Genomic DNA, 20,348 nt, shown 5'->3' with positions numbered 1-20,348 from the left:
GAGCTAAAAGATTCATATTTTAAGCAATGTTTAAAAATGTTAAGCCTTCTTGAATCTTAAGGTCAGAAAAAAAAATGATATGGACAAAATTTTTATTGGTTTATAAATAACTAAAGGTCACCTGAGAACAGCGTCTCTCACAGCCTTTCTTTCACAGTCTGTGTGAACAGAATCAACACCAGTATCTCAGATGCTGTATTAATAGACTGACTACATTAGGTTTCCCCAGAGGTATGTGTAAATTTGCCAACAGTAGAGAGGATAACTCTGCAATGACAACTAGTTAGGAGAGAAGACATGCTGATTGGGAAAAAGAACATGGCTTCAAAAGCAATGATTTCTGTCCGTTGCTATGGGAACCATTCACAGTTGGCTTGTTGTCTTGGTAACAAGGGCATTAGTGAATTGAGTTCAGCAGTTTGCAGTCAGAAAGTTTGTTCTTCTAGTATTGTAGCAGTTTGATTAAAGGAGTTAGTGGTGTTTGCGATGGATATGAGACTCTATAACCATTTAATTTTTAATTTTAAAATTTAAAAAGTCGGATATTACATGTCATGGATCTCTTAAAGGGTTAGTTCACCCAAAAATGAAAATTCTGTCATTAATTACTCAAACTCATGTCTTTCCAAACCCGTAAGACTTTCATTCATCTTCGTAACACAAATGAGGATATTTTTTTATTAAATCTGAGAGCTTTCTGTCCCTCCATTGACAGCTACGCAACTACCACTTTGACGCTTCAAAAAGTTCATAAAGAGATTGTTAAACTAATCAATATGAATTGAGCGGTTTAGTCAAAATTTTCAGAAGAGACTCGATCGCTTTATATGATGAACGGATTCAATTTAGACTTTGTTTTATTCACATATTCACATCAGTTGTGGTAGACAGAAGTTTAAGCATGTTCACTTAACGTGCGAGAACCAATGAGGTTCATTCTCTTGTTACGCAGCACGTGTGGTAGTTGCATATAGCTTTCAATGGAGGGACAAAAAGCTCTCACATTTCATCAAAAATCTTTATTTGTGTTGCGAAGATGAACGAAAGTCTTACAGGTTTGGAAAGACATGAGGGTTGGGTTTGGGTCAGTGTTCACCCCTCTTGTGAAAAAGAAGTGAGGTTGATTGTACTGAATGTGCACTTGTAGTGAAATTCAAATCTTGACAGTATATTTTTTTTAAACGGAACTTGTAGATAATATAATATTAATAAATGCAAGACCACTTAAGTACACATTCATGACTCTTTCTTAACACACTTAAGTAACACTTTTAAAAAGTCCACTTTGCAATAATAGTCAAATTAAAAAGTACATTTTAAATCAATGTTTTAATAATCTTTTGTAAACAAGTAGGCTACTTATTTTGATGTGTTGACTAATATAGCCTACTAAAGCACATGTTAAGTTCTTGATTATAATTTTAACTATAGTGTGTTATTTTATATAAAATTAAATACATTTTAAATTGCAACTTCCTAACAAATATGTCATTACAATTATATTTAAATACATACAAGTTTCGATAGAAATGACATTAAAGTATATTTTAGTTTACAATTAATGCTTGTCAGTACATTCAACAGTACACTTAAAACATATTTCAAAGACAATTTAATTATGAAATTACATATAAAGATGTACTTAAGTCCTACTTGCATGGATCAAATTAAGCACTATTAAGTTGTATTTAATATAAATTCAACTATAATGCAGTTTAATTTAATTGCAAATAACATGCAATTAAGTGTCCACAACATTACATTTAAGTATTCTTTTATTTATTTATTTATTTATTTAAGTTTATTTGAATAGGGACAAGTATGTTACATAAGCTCGTTACATACTACAACATTTTAGCCGAAGCTAATTCTCAATGTTCGTCCCTAGTGGGCCTTTACATAAAATTAAACAATACATAGTTAAAATAATAATACAGTAAAGTGTACAATATTCATAACAAGTACCCCTTTTAAAAGTATGTTAAAGTGTACTTCTTTTTCACAAGGGCTTGTTGGTGTCTGTTGGCTCAGTGTGAAAGTATCCCAACATTCTTAATCCAACTGCATCTAAATGGCACTTTAGAATGTTGGATCTTGGTGTTTAAGCTCTTCAGCTAAACTGATTATCTCTCCTCAATTAGAAGGCTATATGAAACATTATGTGTGGGTGCAAAAATAAGGATTAGGAAAGATAACTTCCCTGCAAATAAAAATGCTTGTTGCGGATGGTAATTTCCCACCTTTGTTGAGAAACAAACATCTTTGTTGGTCCTGGAACAACATTTCAAACAACCAGATTCGAGAGACAAATTGACAGTTATGTCAAGTTTAGGATTACAACCAGGATTAGGTGCTTCTGAATCAGTGTTATTCACCTATGATTCTCCTCTGATTGTAGGGATGAGTTATGGGTAGGGTTAGGTTCAGGGGTAGGGATAGGGATAGGGATACGATTTGCACTACATTTTTGGACTGGAATGTTGTTCCAACATATGCACAGACAAATTGTGCACAATAAGATCTATAACATGCATTTAGAAAATACACAGGGTGAATTTCCACTCAGTATTGAAACTAATTTAATAAGTGCCATGACTCATGTGTAATGTTCGTGGGTTGTTTTAACACAGCTATCCATAGTAAGGAAGGTTGTGATCAGTTTAGATACACAGGTAGCCTTTGTGTATTTTCAAATGAAAGCACATTTTCAAGCAGTTCTCCTTGAGAAATTGTGTACCTCTGCCACGACCTGTTATTTTTCATTCCTGTCAGTCACGTGCATGTACACCACTGTGATTATAGCCTATCATTTATGAGTCACCTGTCTGTCAGCTTGTTGTTGAAAGGGAAACACCAGAAAACTTGAAATGTGTTCTAAAGAATTGATTTGCATGCCCATTTAGCCAAGAACAAGAACCGTGTGAATGGATACGTGCTGCCATGTAATGAAATTCCAGTCACGCAGTAAAAAAAAATCACGTGACGCCATGCACGTCAGCATAGGAACTGGATGTGTACGAGGAGGCGCCTTTCGCTTGAGTAATGCGTACATTTGAGACTCGTTAAATCTTGTTTTCAGGGTAACCACGCCTTCGATAGTTTCTCATGAATTATTTAACCATACAATTCCAGAACTTAAGTTTAAAATAAACTTTTTTTCAATAACTAGTAATATTCATTCGCAATTACAATTTTTAAGACTGTTAAATATTTCCATCACTGATATTTTATATATACAGGCAGTTTGACCTTGGCGTCTTGTCAAATTGCCTTTTTTAATAAAATACCGACGGTACATAAGCACCGTATATATAAATATATACAGGCATACAGGTCAATTAAACGGGATGGAGAAAACAGAACGAGTTTGACCTTGGCTTGGCTTCTTGTCAAATTACCTTTTTTAATAAAATACTGACGGTCATATATATATATATATATATATATATATATATATATATATATATATATATATATATATATATATATATATATATATATATATATGCAATATGTATAAACAACGTTTCCGGACTCTGAACTGCGCTTTATCTAAACCGATTATCTCTTTAAATGCACTTGTCTGTCACAACTCCATAGATGGATCTTCAGGAGAACAGCTGCGGGACCGTTACCAGATTCGTCGGAATGAGGCACGTGACGGTTTAGGCAGCGCATGATTGTGACGTAAAATACCGGAGTCTTGCGCGCGCCTGTAAAATGACCTTTCTCTTTCGCCCTGAACAGAATCGGTCCGCCGACTGGCACGAGCAGAGTACTACGTCCCGCAAGGCAGGCAAGGAGCTTCCTCACACGGTCTGAAAGGTAACATTTTAAACCGATCACATCGTGTTGAGATCTGTCCGCCCTGTTACAGATGTGATGTTTGTATGAAATGGAGGATTTTTAAGCTGTTCTGAGGAAGGATGACGTGAGGTTGCATAAGCTTACCGGTATCGTTACTTCTCAAGAACAATTGTATCTCAAGAAAGGAATATGTAGGGTTTAATGATAAGAAAAACGCTGTTTGTTTTTAATTACAACAAGAAAAGACTCGGTTTATGTAATTGAGCAATAATAAATGTTAAGTAATTCGTGGGAAATGTAATGTGAGGCTAGCCAGATATGACTCTGATATGGTTAGCTGCTGTGTTAGCTTCCGCAACGTGGATCTAAAGCCGGTTTACGAATTTTGTTGTGTTCTTCAAAAATGTGTAGTTTAAATGAGTCTTTTGATAAGTTAAATAGGGATTTTGTCACACACACACACTCTAATCCGACAGTTTATTAATTTGAAGATGGTTATAACAGGCTGATTCCTAACGAGCTATACATCTGTGATTAAGGCTTCTTTTAATAAAGGCGATTTGAGGTTATCCCAGGATGAACACCTTAATATCAAGATGTTTACTGATACGTAGACTTTTGGCAGGGGAAGCATGCTTATCCGTCTGACCTTACCTAGAAACCTGCGGCAGATGCTTTACATCTCCCTAGGTGGTGAACTGATCTTATAAGCTGTTTTAGAGCTTATATTGGTTGATTTATGTCTTGAATCCTTGAATGACCTTCTGATGATTTGTCCACACTGTGTCTTTAAACCGTTTACCCTTCAAATGCCTTTCTGCAGTGTTTTCACCTCTCCTTTTCTTCTAGGTAAATATGGGTGACGCTGACAAGGGAAAGAAGGTTTTCGTCCAGAAGTGTGCCCAGTGCCACACTGTTGAAAACGGAGGCAAGCACAAAGTGGGGCCAAATCTTTGGGGTCTTTTTGGTCGCAAGACTGGCCAGGCAGAGGGGTTTTCCTACACAGATGCCAATAAGAGCAAGGGTAAGGCTAATTGATTAAAGTATAGCTTGTCATTTGTTTCACAGTGAGACGGAATTGTATTGTTTAACAAGTCTTTTTGATGTCTTTTCTCAGGCATTGTCTGGGGTGAAGATACCTTGATGGAATATTTGGAGAACCCCAAGAAGTACATTCCAGGCACAAAGATGATCTTTGCCGGGATCAAGAAGAAGGGCGAGAGGGCAGACCTTATTGCATACTTAAAGTCAGCCACATCATAATACAGATGGAGAATGAGGAGGCGGCAATATTTAAATTAAATGTTTGTAGTTTGGATTTGAATGTCTTTAACAATACAAAATCAGACAGTGTGACAGATCAGGGGGCCAGGATTATTCATAACGGACATGCTTCTAAAGCCAGCCCATTTTAGCTGTGAGAATTTCCATTTTTTGTTTGTTTGTCAAAGCAAAAGTCAAGTTACTGCAGGTCCCCAGTGTTTCCACTGAGGGAATGAAAACTGTCACCTGGTTTCACAGGAGCTGTTGTTAAATTATTAAAATATACTAAACCCTGTTAGTATTTGAATCGCAATGAGTTGTCTGAACAAGCAGCATGCTTATTGGTAACTAACTGTAACGGATGGATTTGAACTGTCAAATAAAACGGTCAAAATGGTCCATTTGTTATGTTTTTTTCTTCTAGCTTTTCGTGTTGTAACGCACTTGCTCTTTGATGATGTGCAGTTTAAAGTGAAAGTGCAACATTTCTTCAGTATTACTTTTTAAGTTTATGTTTTCAGTGTACTAAGCTGTAAGAGTCCAATGACTCAATGACTTTAAACTCAGGATATAAAGTGTCAGGTATTCTCACAACCCTCTGAGAAATGTCAGGGCAAGTCCTGGTAAAAAGATGTGGCATGCATATGGTTTGCCTTGAAAAATTGAATCGTCATCATAGTCATGATTCAATATGAAGGGTGCAGCTCTTGATTGATTTAGAAGGAAATTTTAAGCTTTCTGATCAGGAAATTGAATATCCATAGCACTGCTGTAAGAAAATTATAACATTATTATTGAATAAAATATTGCAATTTCAATATCATTAAAGTGCTCTTTGGTTAAATAATTTTGATGATTAGGAAACAAAATGCTTTGCTGCTTCGTGTCCTCTGTTTTTCAGATACATTATATCCAAATGATAGGTACAAATCTAAAATAACTAACAGTAAAGTAACTAACATAAATGGATACAATCCGATTTAATATTTAGCTTGTACAGATTGGTTTATTGGTATATGTGATCTGTGTACTGAGCTCAGCAGTGTAGCTTCATGAGTAATTAGTTTAATTTAAATAGGACAGACGTGTTATCAGTTTGAAGGATCCTTATCAGAGCTAAGCTTTGACTTTTGACTCGAACGTTATATCTAGATACGTGCAGTTCACGCCAGAGAGCAAAGTCCGAACAGAGAAGTGCACAGCTGGTCAAATCCAGTCTGATCAGCTACTTTACATTAACCCTATAAAATAATCGGGATTTGTGAAGATTCATAATATATTTTGAATATCCTAAAAATATTTGGAATATCATATGCAATGTCAGGAAAGAAACAATCTGGTTAATATGCTTAAATAACCTATCCTGAATCACTAGTTTCAATGTCATTAGAAGTGTCATTCCAAATGAAAATGCCGCCATCTAGTGGACACCCCCAGTTACGCAACGCTATTTTGTAACACTTTTACACAAAGGTTGCACAATCAACATGCATATTTGATATAGCGCGTCAGACATGACTTTCATTCGTAAACTGAAACAACATTTTTTCAAGATGCTCCAAACCTGTAGGAATTTCTTTCTTTCTTCTGCGAACACAAAAGAGGATATTTTGGAAAAAAACTAAAATATCTAGTGTTTTAGTAAAAATGGAAAATACAATGGAAGTCAAGTGAATGGAATGTCAGTGAAATATAGGCTACTAGCATTTTGGCCGGTTGCAGTGATTTCGGTGTTGCGAACATGTATGTGATACAAAAATATGTGTTTTACGTAGAGTTAAGTCCTGTTTATTTCAAGCTATAAGACGAGAATATCTGGTTGATTTATGCCTTTGACATAAATAGGGAGTAGGTCTGCCACCGTCTGTGTCATGGAGAGGAACCTCTGTCACATGTAGGTGTCGAAGATGTAACAGTATTAAATTACAGTGTCAACAAAAAACAACATCCTTTCACTTCTTATCTGATCTATGTTTGACCGACAATCTATGATCGGACTGTGAAAACGGGTGCCAGGTAATCTTGTAAAGTTGAAGTGTGTGTGACTGTTTCTGTGACTACTGCATCAACATCCTCAACCTCAAGGTGAATGTGTCTACAGAAACTGAGATACGAAATATGAATACGAGATGGAGGAGGGATCAGAGCATGTGCTGCCACACAACTCCACTAGAGGTCAGCAGACAATTAATTCTTTCTTTCTTTCTTTCTTTCTTTCTTTCTTTCTTTCTTTCTTTCTTTAAAGTTCGGTCTTTCTAAAGCTTTCTATATATAAAGTGTTAAAACTGTAAATGTTTTAACAGTTAACCTATATTTCATGTAATAATGTATGTCACCTACCTAACATAAACCATTTTCCACTTTAAAATATACCGAAACCTCCATAGGTGCAGTTACAAAATTGCCTTTTAGACCCACTTTGGCTAATAAACATGTTTTATTATTTTTGTTAAATCTTTTAATTGAAAGATTACATTACACATTTGAAATTAAGGGAAAGGGAAAAAATATGAATTAAAATAGTGAAAACCATATTCATAACCTACAATCTTTGAAATTACAAAATGATCTACAAAAAGTTCTTTCATCATTTAGTCATCCTCAAAATGTTTAAAACCTGTATGAATTTCTTTCTTCTGCTGGACACAAAAGAAGATATTTTGAGGGATATGGGTAACCAAACGGTTGATGGACCCAATTGACTTCTAAATGGAAGAAAAAAAATACTATGAAGTCAATAGCTATACCGTCAACTGTTTGGTTATCGACATTCTTCAAAATATCTTGTTTCGTGTTGAGCAGAAGAAAGAAATTCATACACGGTTGGAACAACATGAGGGTTCATTTTTGGGTCCCTTTAATGGTTGTTGGTGAAGCTTGCATCCAAATATGACATACTCAAGTGCAACATACTTAATAACTGCAACATTTGATTTCACTTAAGGCCTTTTTTATGGATAACATTCATAATAGTCAGCAGAGTAGTCTCTTTCAGGCAATACAGTAAAATAGTGAGAGTTTAGCCACTCTTAACTACATTATGTGTTATGTATTCAACAAATGAGAGACTGACTGGCTACTTCAAATATATTACACTCATACGATTATAACTTTCCATAAACCATTTTGGTTCCAGCAGAACTGAGCAATATAAACCATTATGAGTTCCAATAGAATTTACAAGCCAAGAATACAAAATTGTATACTTTCACACTTGTGAAATATCCTTGACAGGGTAAAGAAGAAAAACAAAACACTGTTCAAAACATTAAAAGGTTTAATAAATCCGCAAGCCGTAAACCAACCATTGAGGTCATTTGAATCAACACATCATCATACATTTCCATTGTTCATTTTAATAACTGTGTTGACTCCATCTCATTTTCTTTATGCTGTTAATAACTTCTAAATATACATAATCATTATATATTTATATAAATACTAGTAAGAGAGGGATTTGGTTAACGGATCTGAAAGTTCATTTGAAGTCAACATCTAACAAAATTAGATGAACAAAAGGCATATTCCATGTTACAGTTAAGTATATACTTCAAACCAGTCACAGAACTAATAAAACCAAGCCTTTATTTTCTCGGGGATCAGTATGGATTTGAAGGGTGGAGCTTCTAAAGCAAAGTTCTGTAATGCACTGACCACACACTCACACAGCCAGAGTGGACCACAGAACTTTCCCCGAGGAGCCATGGTTGAGTGTGTGTGTGTGTGTGTTTCTCTGTATAAGTGTGTCCATATGTGCGTATGCGACACTGGCAGAGGAAACCTGTTTTTGAATTCTAGAATTGTCTTTAAAATGTATCAAACATGTACTGCTATCAATTGGGCTTCAGTCAGTCTGCTTGCAGTTGCCTTGGTTGAGAAGGTAGCCCTCTCAGGACCAATCAGCTTCTGAGGATCCTGGGAAGTAAAACACATGTTAGAATGTATGTCCACTCACTAGAATAAGCTGACGTGTCTTCATGCATTTACAACTTCAAACTGTTGCAACAATATTTAAGAAAATCCTTAAAAAAATGTAACAGTCTGTAATGGACTTATTTCATCCAATTGCAAAGGTCTATTTCAAGAAAGGGGAGGAAAAGTATTTTACAAGAAAAAAAAAGTTTTTCAATGAAGAGTTTATAGGCTACGCAATTTATGGAAATATATACATGTGAATTTTCCCACCTAATATAGGCTATACCATGGCAATTCACCAATTCAGTTTTCAGAAGCATATTTAAGGATCTACAATGAACCTACTGGCCTGTATGAATTTGTGAAGAGCTAAACTATTATTTGAAACAAGGTTCTCTTCTCAGTGTTTGTATCTAAAACTTCTCAAATGACTTTGTAAAATAGTTTAAGCCTGGCATCACTTTAAGAACTGACTAAAAAGTAATTTAGTACGCACGCTTTCCTGAGTTTATTGCATCCCGTCCAAAAACATAAACTTGAGGCCAAAGCCACTGATGAAAGTTTAATACTGGACTGTAAAGTGTCTGCTTACCTCGCAGTTGACCGGTGTCTCTCCTAGCTGTGTCTCGAAACAGAGTAACAGACTGAATATATCGCTGGACTGGACCCCCTCTCTGCCGTCGCTAAAGGAATGTCGACGTGGAGCTGCCAAACGTGAACGTGTAGGGTACTCATGAACGCGCTCGTCGGAGAGTCTTCTCTGAGCTCGTACCCTTGGCATAGGTAGAGTGGGCATGGCGCTAATCGCAGCTACCTGTCACATTTCGTGGCGTGTTGAAAGCTGAGGGGGATGAAATTCTTGAAAGACGTAGCCTACAATTGATTCATTTAAAAAGCTGTTTAAATATATCATATATATTTCGTTGTAGGCTACTTCATAATCCAATGCATTGTACATTGTGCACGTTTAATACTGGGAGCGGTTCATCCTCACAAGAGGTTTATCCTCGTTTTACTTGGCCATTAAACTTATATTAAATTATATTTTTGGTAGCCTAGTTGTACGTTCTGGAAAGAAAATCAGAGCGATTTTTATGTCATTTTACGTTTTAATGAGGTAAACTTGTGCTTTTCTGTTTGTGTATGTAAAGAATCAAAATAGATTTTATCACCTTTTTCCTTGATAAGCAGAAAGGTTTGTAAAGGCATGTTAAAAAGTGTTGTAGGCATGTCTCGTTGAAGGCTGCTATTGGTCAATGCGTTGTAGGAGGCGGGCCGATGTTAATATTTGTGTTTTGTCGTTTGATTGGCTAATGTTTTGTCCCTGAATTTGTTATCTGATTTTTGATTGGCTGATGGATAATGCTGGCGAGTCCTCTCTGTATTTGGGATCTGTTACACGCGCGTGTCGTCAGATTTGATTCAGCAATGTGCTTTGCTGCCGCTTATATTAGTCCTCCATCAGACTATTTTATCCGCAGCAGCTTAAAGACATGGACGACCTTTCAGCTCAGTTTCTACATGATTCGGTAAGTTTAAAAAACAATATTTTCATGAGAAACCAAATATATTTAGTTAAACATTCACCCTGGACTGGGTTCATGAAACATCAATTCAATGAACTTTGGTGCAACTTATGGAAAAAAAAAAACAAGGACTAATTTGTTCTGAAGTGGTTTTCCTATAATTTATAACTTGCTGAGATGAGCTTGAAAGAAAAGTGACTTACAAGCTGAAATTAAATATTATTAGACAAACTTACTAAAGTTGTAGCAGTGATTAAAAGAAAGAAAAGAGTTAGCATCATGAATAGTCTCAGAATAGAATCTCAGAATCTCAACCTCTTTTTAGTAAAATAATAAGAACTGTAATTTCGTTATCCAACTAGTTAGGAAAGCAATCATTCCTATATTCAAAGGCAAAATACAGATTTTGGGAAAGTGTGTGTGTGTGTGTGTGTGTGTCATATTACAATGATTTCTAAAGGATCATGATGCCATCACATGAACATTTCCTTTTTTAAATATATTAAAATAGGATAAAAAAAAAATTGTAATACAAATTCACAAAATTACTGTTTTACTTTATGGTTGGTGAGCATAAGAGACCTCTTTCAAAAACATACAAAATTATACTGACCCCAACGTTTGTCATAAACAAAAATATTTGTAAATTTTGTGTAACCAGTTAATGTGTTGAATAACACCTGTTTACCGGTGGTAAATTACCTCAGATATCACACAAATGGCTCAGAATTGTAAAGTATTTTGATGGTCTAGCATAATTTGTTATACGGCCCCTATATTCGTGTGACAGCATAATAATTATTTTAATTAAGTAATTATATGTGCAGTAGCGTAAAAAAAAAAATGCAGTTAGAGCATATTTTAAAACTTTGCAAATTGATCCTTTTTTATGAATATTAGGCTATAAATGGGGAATGGCGGACAATGAGAAAAGCTTTGTGGCCGAGGTCTCTGACGCAGGGGGAGGCCACCCAGAAAAAAAACAAAAAAAATTGTCTTGGCTGTCATGAATTCAAGTGAGTGGGTTGGTTAAATAAACATTTCACTTTGTGCACCTGATCCAGACACACCTACTACCGCACTACTGTTTCAGGGTGGATAGCCATTTACCCCAGAGAGAAGAGTTAATTCACAAATCCGTTGTCCTTTATACACACAAGGCTCTATCAGCCTGTCTACACTTTAACACAGTTGCATCATCACATTCATCATCCAGCTGTAGGCGTGAGTATTCACCTTTCACTCAGATCACCTTTATACCTTCTTTCTCCCAGTTATTCTTGTTCTGGATTTTTTTCATTATATGATGAATTGTTTTTCCGCAGTTGCTTAGTGAATTAAATTCACAAACCCCTACGTAATCTGTAGCATTTATTTACTTGCGTGACTCCAGCGAGAGGGCAACAAGTTCAAGGCCTTTATGACAGACTCCATTACAAATGCGATGAGCACGGCAGTTTTGTTTGTGTACCAGCATATAAAGTGCGCTCACTCAGAGGACCGCGGTGTCATGGCCTTCAGGTTAACACACATACACATAAACAGCAAAGCTGGAATGGACATACACTAGTTACGGGGTCTGATAGTGCTAAAATATGCTTGAAAACATTTTAATCATTGCCACTGTTGTGTACAATGTGCACAGCTCTATCTTCCACCTTGTAAACACCCGTGGTAATATCTAATACTGATAGTGAATTGAAAAATGGATTACAAATTAAGCTTTAAACTATAGTAAATGACAATCTGACTCCTGTTGTTGTTCCCTGCTGTGTGATTCTCTGAGAGAGATGGTATGTTAACTAAATGACTATTATTTTCTTTGCCTCTGTCCAATTTTGTTTGCTCACTGAAGAAAAAAAACAATAGAAATTCAGTCAGAACTAGGCTAAATTAACATGAAATGAACTAATCTTAAACTGAACTGAAAGGTGTGTTGTGCCTGGAGAAACAGATGTTCTGCTTGTTCTACTCCCCAAAAGGATGTCATTTGAATTCTGTCATCTTTGCTCATGGGTACTCTTTTTTTTTTTTTTTACCTGCATTCAGGTTTGTTTGTTTTCAGCCAATCAACTGGACTATGCCAACCAGACAACATTTACCCCTTTGCCTGAATTGATCTGATCTGAAATGAACTTACCTGCCCTTATCTGCCCTTATCTGAACTGATATGAACTGACATGAACTTCCCTGATCTGATCTGAACTGAACTGTTTCTATTTTCAGTTCTACAACTGTAGTGCGCACCACAGATGTCATTGATATTATTTTGAGTAGAAAACAAAGTAGAAAACACTAAAGCACTTTATTGGTCTCGTGTCATATATCATGTGAATAAGCTCCCTCAGTGGCAGCACAACCTCTGACCATATACAATCAGGGCTCATAAATTCTCAGATTACCATTTTATGATATCAACAGAAATGATTACAAGGGATCTTATATCTTTTTTTTTTGTCCACAACAACATCGTACGACCCCATAACTTCTCCAGTCGTTTGTGAATGCCCATGGAGTTATAAGATTCTATATATTTACATGACTTTTTCAGCCTATGCAGGTTTTCCAAAACTAATGAGGGGGTGTATTAAAATAAAACATATCTTAATTGTTTGTTGTTTAAGCTTATTTTAATCCTTGTTTTGTCTTGGTTTAAAAAAAATTGAAGTCATCATCTTGAAGTTTGGCTAATGCTCCCTGGTTGAGAACCACTGTCTGATATGTAAAATCAAAACGTGTTTACTGTATAAAATTAAAAAAAGATCCACCATGATTGTGTTTATTGTTATGCTACACCAACCTGTTTCACTCATATGACCAGTTTACAGGTGTATTTGGTAAGAAGGTGCACCTGCAAGGCAAATGAATGTGAATGCAAATCACGTACAAAAACATGACTGATTTTGCCGGAGAGTTCACAGAAAGTTTATGCAAACATGCTCTTATTGTAATATGAGTGTGTATGGCCACATACAAACATGGTAAATTGTCTGTTTTTTGTTATGTCTCTGTGTTTAGGATTTGATTGATATTTTATGGAGGCAGGATGTCGATTTGGGGGTGGAACGAGAGATCTTTGATGGATGCCTTCGGCAGAAGGAGGAGACCATGAGAGCAAGCGAGAGACAGTTGAAAAGCGAGAGAGAGCTTGAAAGGATAATGCAAAGGTTACAGAAACTTGACAAGGAGACTGGAGAGTTTTTGCCTAGTCCTTCACCTGTGAACTCCCAGGTAACCATTTTATTAACTACATATAAACACTGTGCATCCCTTAATTAATATAGAAAACCTTAAATTCTCTCAAAATAGCGCCTGCACACACACCCCACTCACTCTCTCTTATTTTACCTATGTTTTAGGCTGTGCCCTTCTCAGAGACGTTGCCCTCTACGGTGTCTACTCAGCATTCACCCGTTACCCAGAATCCCCTGCTATCTGCCCTGCTATTCTCGAAGTCTCAGAAGCTTCCTTCTCAGGAGCAGGCTTTTAGTGAACTTCTGTCACTGCCGGACTTACAGGTGCTTATGCACACAATGCAGAAAGACTCACACAGACACGCCTGAACTGGTGCATGATTGTCTTTTTGAGTTTAGTAATACGTTTTCGATTTACAGACAAAGTAACATTAGATTTAAGTAACCTAGTAGTAACTGTAACAGCTTCTGTGGTAATTATAAAATCACATGCTTAGTAGAGTTCTCCCTCTGCCTTAGAAAAAAAAAAGAGTAAGCATTCAATAATTGTTTATATTAAGTGATTAAAAGCTAATAGTTTGACACATGCATATATATATATATAATTCTTATATTATTTTTTTTCTAAATAGTTACTTTGGCTCAACCTCTGTATATTTAAAATGTGCTTTATAAATAAATCATAGTTTAATTTCAAATATAATGTATAATAAATTAAAAATACAAAAAAAATCTTAGTTGTAAAGTGAGGGGTAATTCTTTTCGTAACTTTAAATGATGCAATAACATAATTTCATGAAAGTATGTTGTTTCATACTAATCTTAACTTCTTAGCTGTTCAAAATGTTTAGGTAAAAATTAATGTAAGCAAATAGTACCATATCTAATCAGCAATATTAAAATGCAATAGTCATTAATTTGAGGTGTGTGCTTATCTGAGATACAGTGAGTTAATGTTTAAAGTATATAGCATGCAGGTAATGTCCCTATCATCACTGAAATAGGCGTTCTAATATAAATGAAGATTCCATAATATAAAAAGTAAAACAGTAATATTTGTGAAAAATTATCTGTTTTATAATGTACTATATAAAAAAATGTAATTTTATTTCTTTAAAATTCTTTAAAAATAATAATAACATTTCCTATTATTATCAATGTTGAAAACAGCTGTTCATTTTTGTGGAAACCATGATACATTTTTTTTCAGGATTCTTTAAGGGAAAAGAAAGTTAAAAAGAATTCAACATTTATTTAGATAGGATGTTATTGCAACCATTTAAACGTTTATCTTTAATGCCTCCTTGCTAACAATAAAAGTATTAATTTCTGCAAAAAAAAAACTGTAATGTACTTTGAACTGTAATGTACTTATTATACATAATAAGTTAGCCATTAATGAATAGAAAGTTCTGAATTTTTTTAGAAGATAAATATTTTGTAAATGTCTTTTGATTGATTTAATGCCTCCTGGCTAAATAAATATATTCATTTCTTTAAAAAAAATCTTTCTGACCTCAAACATTTGATAAGTAGTGTATATAATTTAGTTTATCATGTACAAGTCAAGTCACCTTTATTTATATAGCACTTTATAAAATACAGATTGTTTCAAAGCAGCTTTACAGTGATGACAGGAAAATGATTCAGTGATGCAAACAGTTCATTTAGGCTGTACAGAAGCTCTAAAAAAACGTGTCATTGTTCAGCTGAAGTCAGTTCAGTGTTGATTCAGTTCCGTTGTAAAGATCATCAATTATAAAATTAGTTCATTTCCAATATAAAGCAGCACTGCAGAAAATGATGTGTGTCATCGTCACTTCTTAGTTCAGTTATCATGCAGTCAAATCAATAATATTGTTGAGTATTAAGTGGTCCCAACTAAGCAAGCCAGAGGCGGCAGTGGCAAGGAACCCAAACTCCATCAGGTGACCGAAATGGAGAAAAAAACCTTAAGAGAAACCATGCTCGGGTTGAGGGGCCAGTTCTCCTCTGGCCAGTGAACAAACACGGTGTGATTATGATTCAGGCTGTATCACAAGTCAGAAGTCAAATTGTGGATCGGTAGCGTTCAAATATTTTTCATCCAGTTCATTTTGCTTGAAGATTGGATTCATCACCCCAGTATGGAGTTGATGCTGGCCATAGGGGTCTGTGCAGAGACCTTGTCTGGTTCTTGTGGTCTTTGCTGAAGAAACTGTGCCGATGGCTGTCGTGTCGACGAGGCCTTCTCAGGGGATTGTCTAGTTGACAGGATCTCTGCTGACATTCAGGGCTGTGATGAGGTCGTGTCTAGGTGCAGGTCCACCATCCGATCTGGATACTACCCGGATCCAGCTGACTATGGTAACCTCAGGATAAACAGAGAGACTAATATTAGCATAGTTGTCATTCTTTTTACGATGTAACAAGTTCATCAGGTGTTACAGGAAGTGTTCCCGGTTCCGGTTGACCTAATTTATGCAGCCTTACAATCATTTAACGGATGTGAATATAAATGTGGTAATGTGTATACCAGGTTAAAGAGATGTGTTGCAGAGTGTGTCTGCTTCTTGAACAATACTAGGAAGACTTCCAAAGTTTGGGTGATGAGTAGGAAAAGGATCTACCACATGCAGTTGATTTTGATATTCTAGGTTTTATCAACTGGCTAGAATTTTGAGATTGCAATAGATATGAAGGACTATAACACGTTAAGAGCTCGCTCAAGTACTGGGGAAATAAAAAAAAATTGTGCTTTGTAAGTAATTAGCAAGATTTTAAAATGTATGCAATGTTTAATAGGGAGCTATTGCAGTGTTGACAGAACCGGGCTATTATGGTCTTAACTTCCTAGTTCAAGTAAGAACTCGAGCTGCTGCGTTTGTGAGGGCACCCACCCATAAGAGCATTACAATAATCTAGCCTTGAGATCATTAACACATGAACTAACTTTTTTGCATTTGTCATTGAGAGCATATGTCTAAATTTAGATATGTTTTTAAAATGGAAAAATTTGGTTTTTCAGATGCTAAAATGTGGCTTTCAGATGAAAGATTGGCACACCCAGGTTCGGATGATGAAGACTTGACAGAGCAGCCATCAAGTGTTAGACAGTATTCTAGGTTATTACGTGCTGAGGTTTTTGGTTCAATAATTAAAACCTCTGTTTTTCAGCAGTAGGAAATTACTAATACCAATTCACAAAATTAACGGAATGCAAAAATGTAATGATGTTTCGTCAGGGCGTGAAGAAATATAGAGCTGAGTATCATCAGCGTAACAGTGAAAACTAACGGCATTCTTCCTAATGATATCTCCCAAGGGTAGCATTTACAGAGTGAAAAGAAATGGTGCTAGTACTGAGCCTTGAGGTACTCCATGCTGAACTTGTGATCGATATGACACCTCTTAATTTACTGATACAAAGTGATACCGGTCAGATGACCGAAAGTATGATTTGTACAGTCTACGTATGTACATTTGCACTAAAATCTTAGTGGCCAGATAAATAATGCACAATTTATCAAATAAATGTAATAATTTTTAATACAAGTAAAAAGAATGTCTAGCGATTAACTCCAAAAAGTTTAAATGTTTGATGGGTTGCCTATATCATGCCTCATTATAAATTATCAGAATAAAATTGTTCTTACCATAAAATTATTTAAATATGCCTAATGTATTTGATATACTGTTTTGTTTCTCTGTTAGTATTATCTGGATGTCTTGGAGTCTGAGGGCTCAAGTTTGGCCGAAACTCCATTTGTTTCGGATATCACTGAAATTTGCCACCATCAACTGCCAGAACCACCGAGGGAAAACTCAACAGATGGCATCAGTGAAGTCACGCAGACAATAGCAGACTCTTATGAGGTTGCTCAGCCTTTGTCATGCATGCCCTCTGACCCATTAGAAGTCCTAGAAACATGCATACAGACGTTCTCAGATCCAGGCAATCTTACACCTTCACCTTCAAACACAATTTACAGCTGTAGTAACCCTAAGAATCAAGGAATTTTAACTAAATGCCAAATAAACTCAAGCGATTCAACCCTCAGTGAGTTTTGCCCTGATATAAATACATATGCCATCAATACTAGCACAGTCAGTGAACCAGAACAATTAAATAGTGCGCCTGGAAGGAACGCTCCACAAATGCTTTCGCAATTTGAGGAGCGTCACATTCTTCTGGGTTTTGATGACTCTGCTTCTGTTAGCTCTGTGGATTTAGAAACATCCCTCTATGCGGCTGACACCTTAAGCAACGGCCAATCAGAAAAGGATGAGCTGGAGAGCATCCAGTCAGATTACAGCGATCTGCTGCCTTTATCTCTCCACTCTGAGACTATAGAGGCAACAATGTATGAAACTTCTGTGTGTGCACAACACCAAACTCAAAATGAATCAACACCTGAATATTCACAAAGAGAACCTCAGTCAAATCTCACAACCACAAGCAGAGCTGCAGGTGCCCGGCGTGCATGTCGTGATGAACAGCGAGCCCGAGCGCTGAGTTTGCCGCTTAGTGTGCATGACATCATCAACCTGCCCGTGGAAGCATTTAACGAAGCCATCAGCTCCTGCAAACTTAACAACGCTCAACATGCACTCATAAGAGACATTCGAAGACGTGGCAAAAATAAAATGGCAGCCCAGAGCTGTCGCAAACGAAAGCTGAATAGTCTCGTTGACCTCGAAGACGAGATTGAGGTTCTGAAGAGGGAGCAGGATAAAAGCAAGGAAGAAAAAGAGAGAAACACTAGAGATCTTCGCGAGACGAAAGAGAAGCTCAGGAATCTCTACAATGAGGTGTTCAGACAGCTGAGAGATGAGCATGGAAACTCCTACAATCCTAAAGAGTACAAACTACAACACAGCACTGATGGCACGGTTTACCTGCTGCCACGTAGCACGGCCAACAAGAAAAATACACTGTCAGAGGATTTAGCTACTGCTGTATAACACACCTGAAGTACCTACAGCAAAGCTCTTTGGTTTTTGGTCTTTGTAACTTGACACAGCAGTGGCTTTGGATTCATTGACCCTGTTTATGTCTGGCATTCACATGCATCTCTTTTGACCACTTGTGATCAGATTTTGTTTAAGGTGCATTGCGCAACATTTCATGTTAAAAATACCCGTTTTTCTAACCCATACATGCTTAAACAATTGCCTGATGGGCTGAATGAGCCCTTCTATGATCACTGCGATTGCCTCTATAATCCTGTACAATAAAATAAATAAGAGGGATTCGGGTCGGAATCGACTGGGCGTGACGTCATGCGCGTTCACGCTCACCTGGCTATGTCTGGCAGGTTTGTGTATTCGCCGCCATTATCCGCATCAGCGAAGACAACTCAAGCGACTTTTGCAAAAGTAGAAGATGGATTCAAAGAGACCGGCTTCTAGTTCATCCCAAACCCCAACGCAAACTCCACGTAACCGCGTGCACAACTCTGGTTGCAGTTTCGCGTGTCGTCAGAAGGGGGCATAGTTCTGCAAAAACTCAGAGACTTGCGCAATGCACCTTTAAGGGTTGGTTTATCAGTTTAACCAGTTAAAAGAGCATCATAAGAGCATTAAACCTGCTGTTTTCAGTCATGCAGTACAGATACTGTTTATTTTAATGAGGAAACACTGAAATCTCCAAAATGTTGTCAATGTTACATTTTACTAAGCTAATTGTTTCAAATTAGCAATAAAGTCTGACAACTATGGTATTATAAAATGTACATCTTTAGCTTGAATAATGAGGCTGGAAGATGTTTAATGTCTCTCATGCTCACCAAGGCTGCATTTATTATATCAAAAATACAGTACAAACAGCAATATTGTGAAATATTTCTATAATTTAAAAGAACAGTTTTCTATTTTAATATATTTTAAAATGTAATTTATTAGTGATGGCAAAGGTGAATTTTCAGCATCATTACTCCAGTCGTCACATGATCCTTCAGAAATCAATCCAATATGCCGATTTGGTGCTCGGGAAACATTTCTTATTATCCATGTTGAAAACAGTTGTGCAAATTGTACACACGTATATTTTTTCATGATTCTTTGATGAATAGAAAGTTCAAAAGAACAGCTTTTAGTTAAAATATATATTTTTTAATAATATAAAAGTCTTTACTGTTATAGACAATATATAGAGAAGATATATATGTGTAGACCTACTCATGCAGATCCATATCACAAGGAATACTGGCCTCATGGGCAGAGCTTTGGTAGAGATTTTACAGACTATATGATAAGATTCTGCATAAACTGAATATTCATGATGTAGTTGGAAAATGTAAGCTTTTTGGAAGGCTAAGATAAATATTCAGATGAAAATGTATCTTGATGCAAATACAAATCTGCTTTTTGAGTACTTGTGTGTTCTAATTAATATGCAAGCTTTAACCACATACAATGGATTTAGTATTCTAAAACTCTACATAAGATTGTCATGTAATTCCAATATATATTTAAATCCAATAAACACTGTTTAAAAGCTAAATACAATTTCACAAGATTCATTTGTGTATTCACTAAATGTTGACTGTCGGCTATGCTTTTAATTTTATGCAGCATTAATGTGCCCCCTGCTGGAGCAAAAACAACAGCAACATTATGCTGGGAGTGTTTCATCAATATTAGAGATCTGCCTCTACATCAC

General features: G+C 36.1%; 2 protein-coding genes across 3 annotated transcripts; both read left to right on the top strand.

Annotated features, from left to right (window-relative positions):
• The first annotated feature begins 3,636 nt into the window (after positions 1-3,636).
• cycsb (cytochrome c, somatic b) lies at positions 3,637-5,467 on the top strand. Its single transcript, XM_084425733.1, has 3 exons — positions 3,637-3,825; positions 4,657-4,831; positions 4,925-5,467. Exons 2-3 carry the CDS (start codon positions 4,663-4,665, stop codon positions 5,068-5,070), a joined length of 315 nt encoding a protein of 104 aa, XP_084281859.1. The 5' UTR covers positions 3,637-3,825; positions 4,657-4,662; the 3' UTR covers positions 5,071-5,467.
• Positions 5,468-10,346: 4,879 nt separating this feature from the next.
• Positions 10,347-20,186, top strand: nfe2l2b (nfe2 like bZIP transcription factor 2b). 2 transcript variants are annotated; one of them, XM_084425003.1, is made up of 5 exons: positions 10,405-10,514; positions 11,412-11,527; positions 13,530-13,742; positions 13,871-14,029; positions 17,399-18,773. In XM_084425003.1, exons 3-5 carry the CDS (start codon positions 13,620-13,622, stop codon positions 18,647-18,649), a joined length of 1,533 nt encoding a protein of 510 aa, XP_084281129.1. In that variant the 5' UTR covers positions 10,405-10,514; positions 11,412-11,527; positions 13,530-13,619; the 3' UTR covers positions 18,650-18,773. The 2 variants fall into 2 exon arrangements, with proteins under 2 accessions (XP_084281128.1, XP_084281129.1); XM_084425002.1 differs by lacking the exon at positions 11,412-11,527 and having other exon boundaries at positions 10,347-10,514; positions 17,399-20,186.
• The last annotated feature ends 162 nt before the right edge of the window (positions 20,187-20,348 follow it).

The sequence above is a fragment of the Rutilus rutilus genome (assembly GCF_951802725.1).
Source record: "Rutilus rutilus genome assembly, chromosome: 12".
In the NCBI taxonomy this organism is placed as follows: Eukaryota; Metazoa; Chordata; class Actinopteri; order Cypriniformes; family Leuciscidae; genus Rutilus; species Rutilus rutilus.
This window is presented reverse-complemented; position numbering and strand designations above follow the sequence as displayed.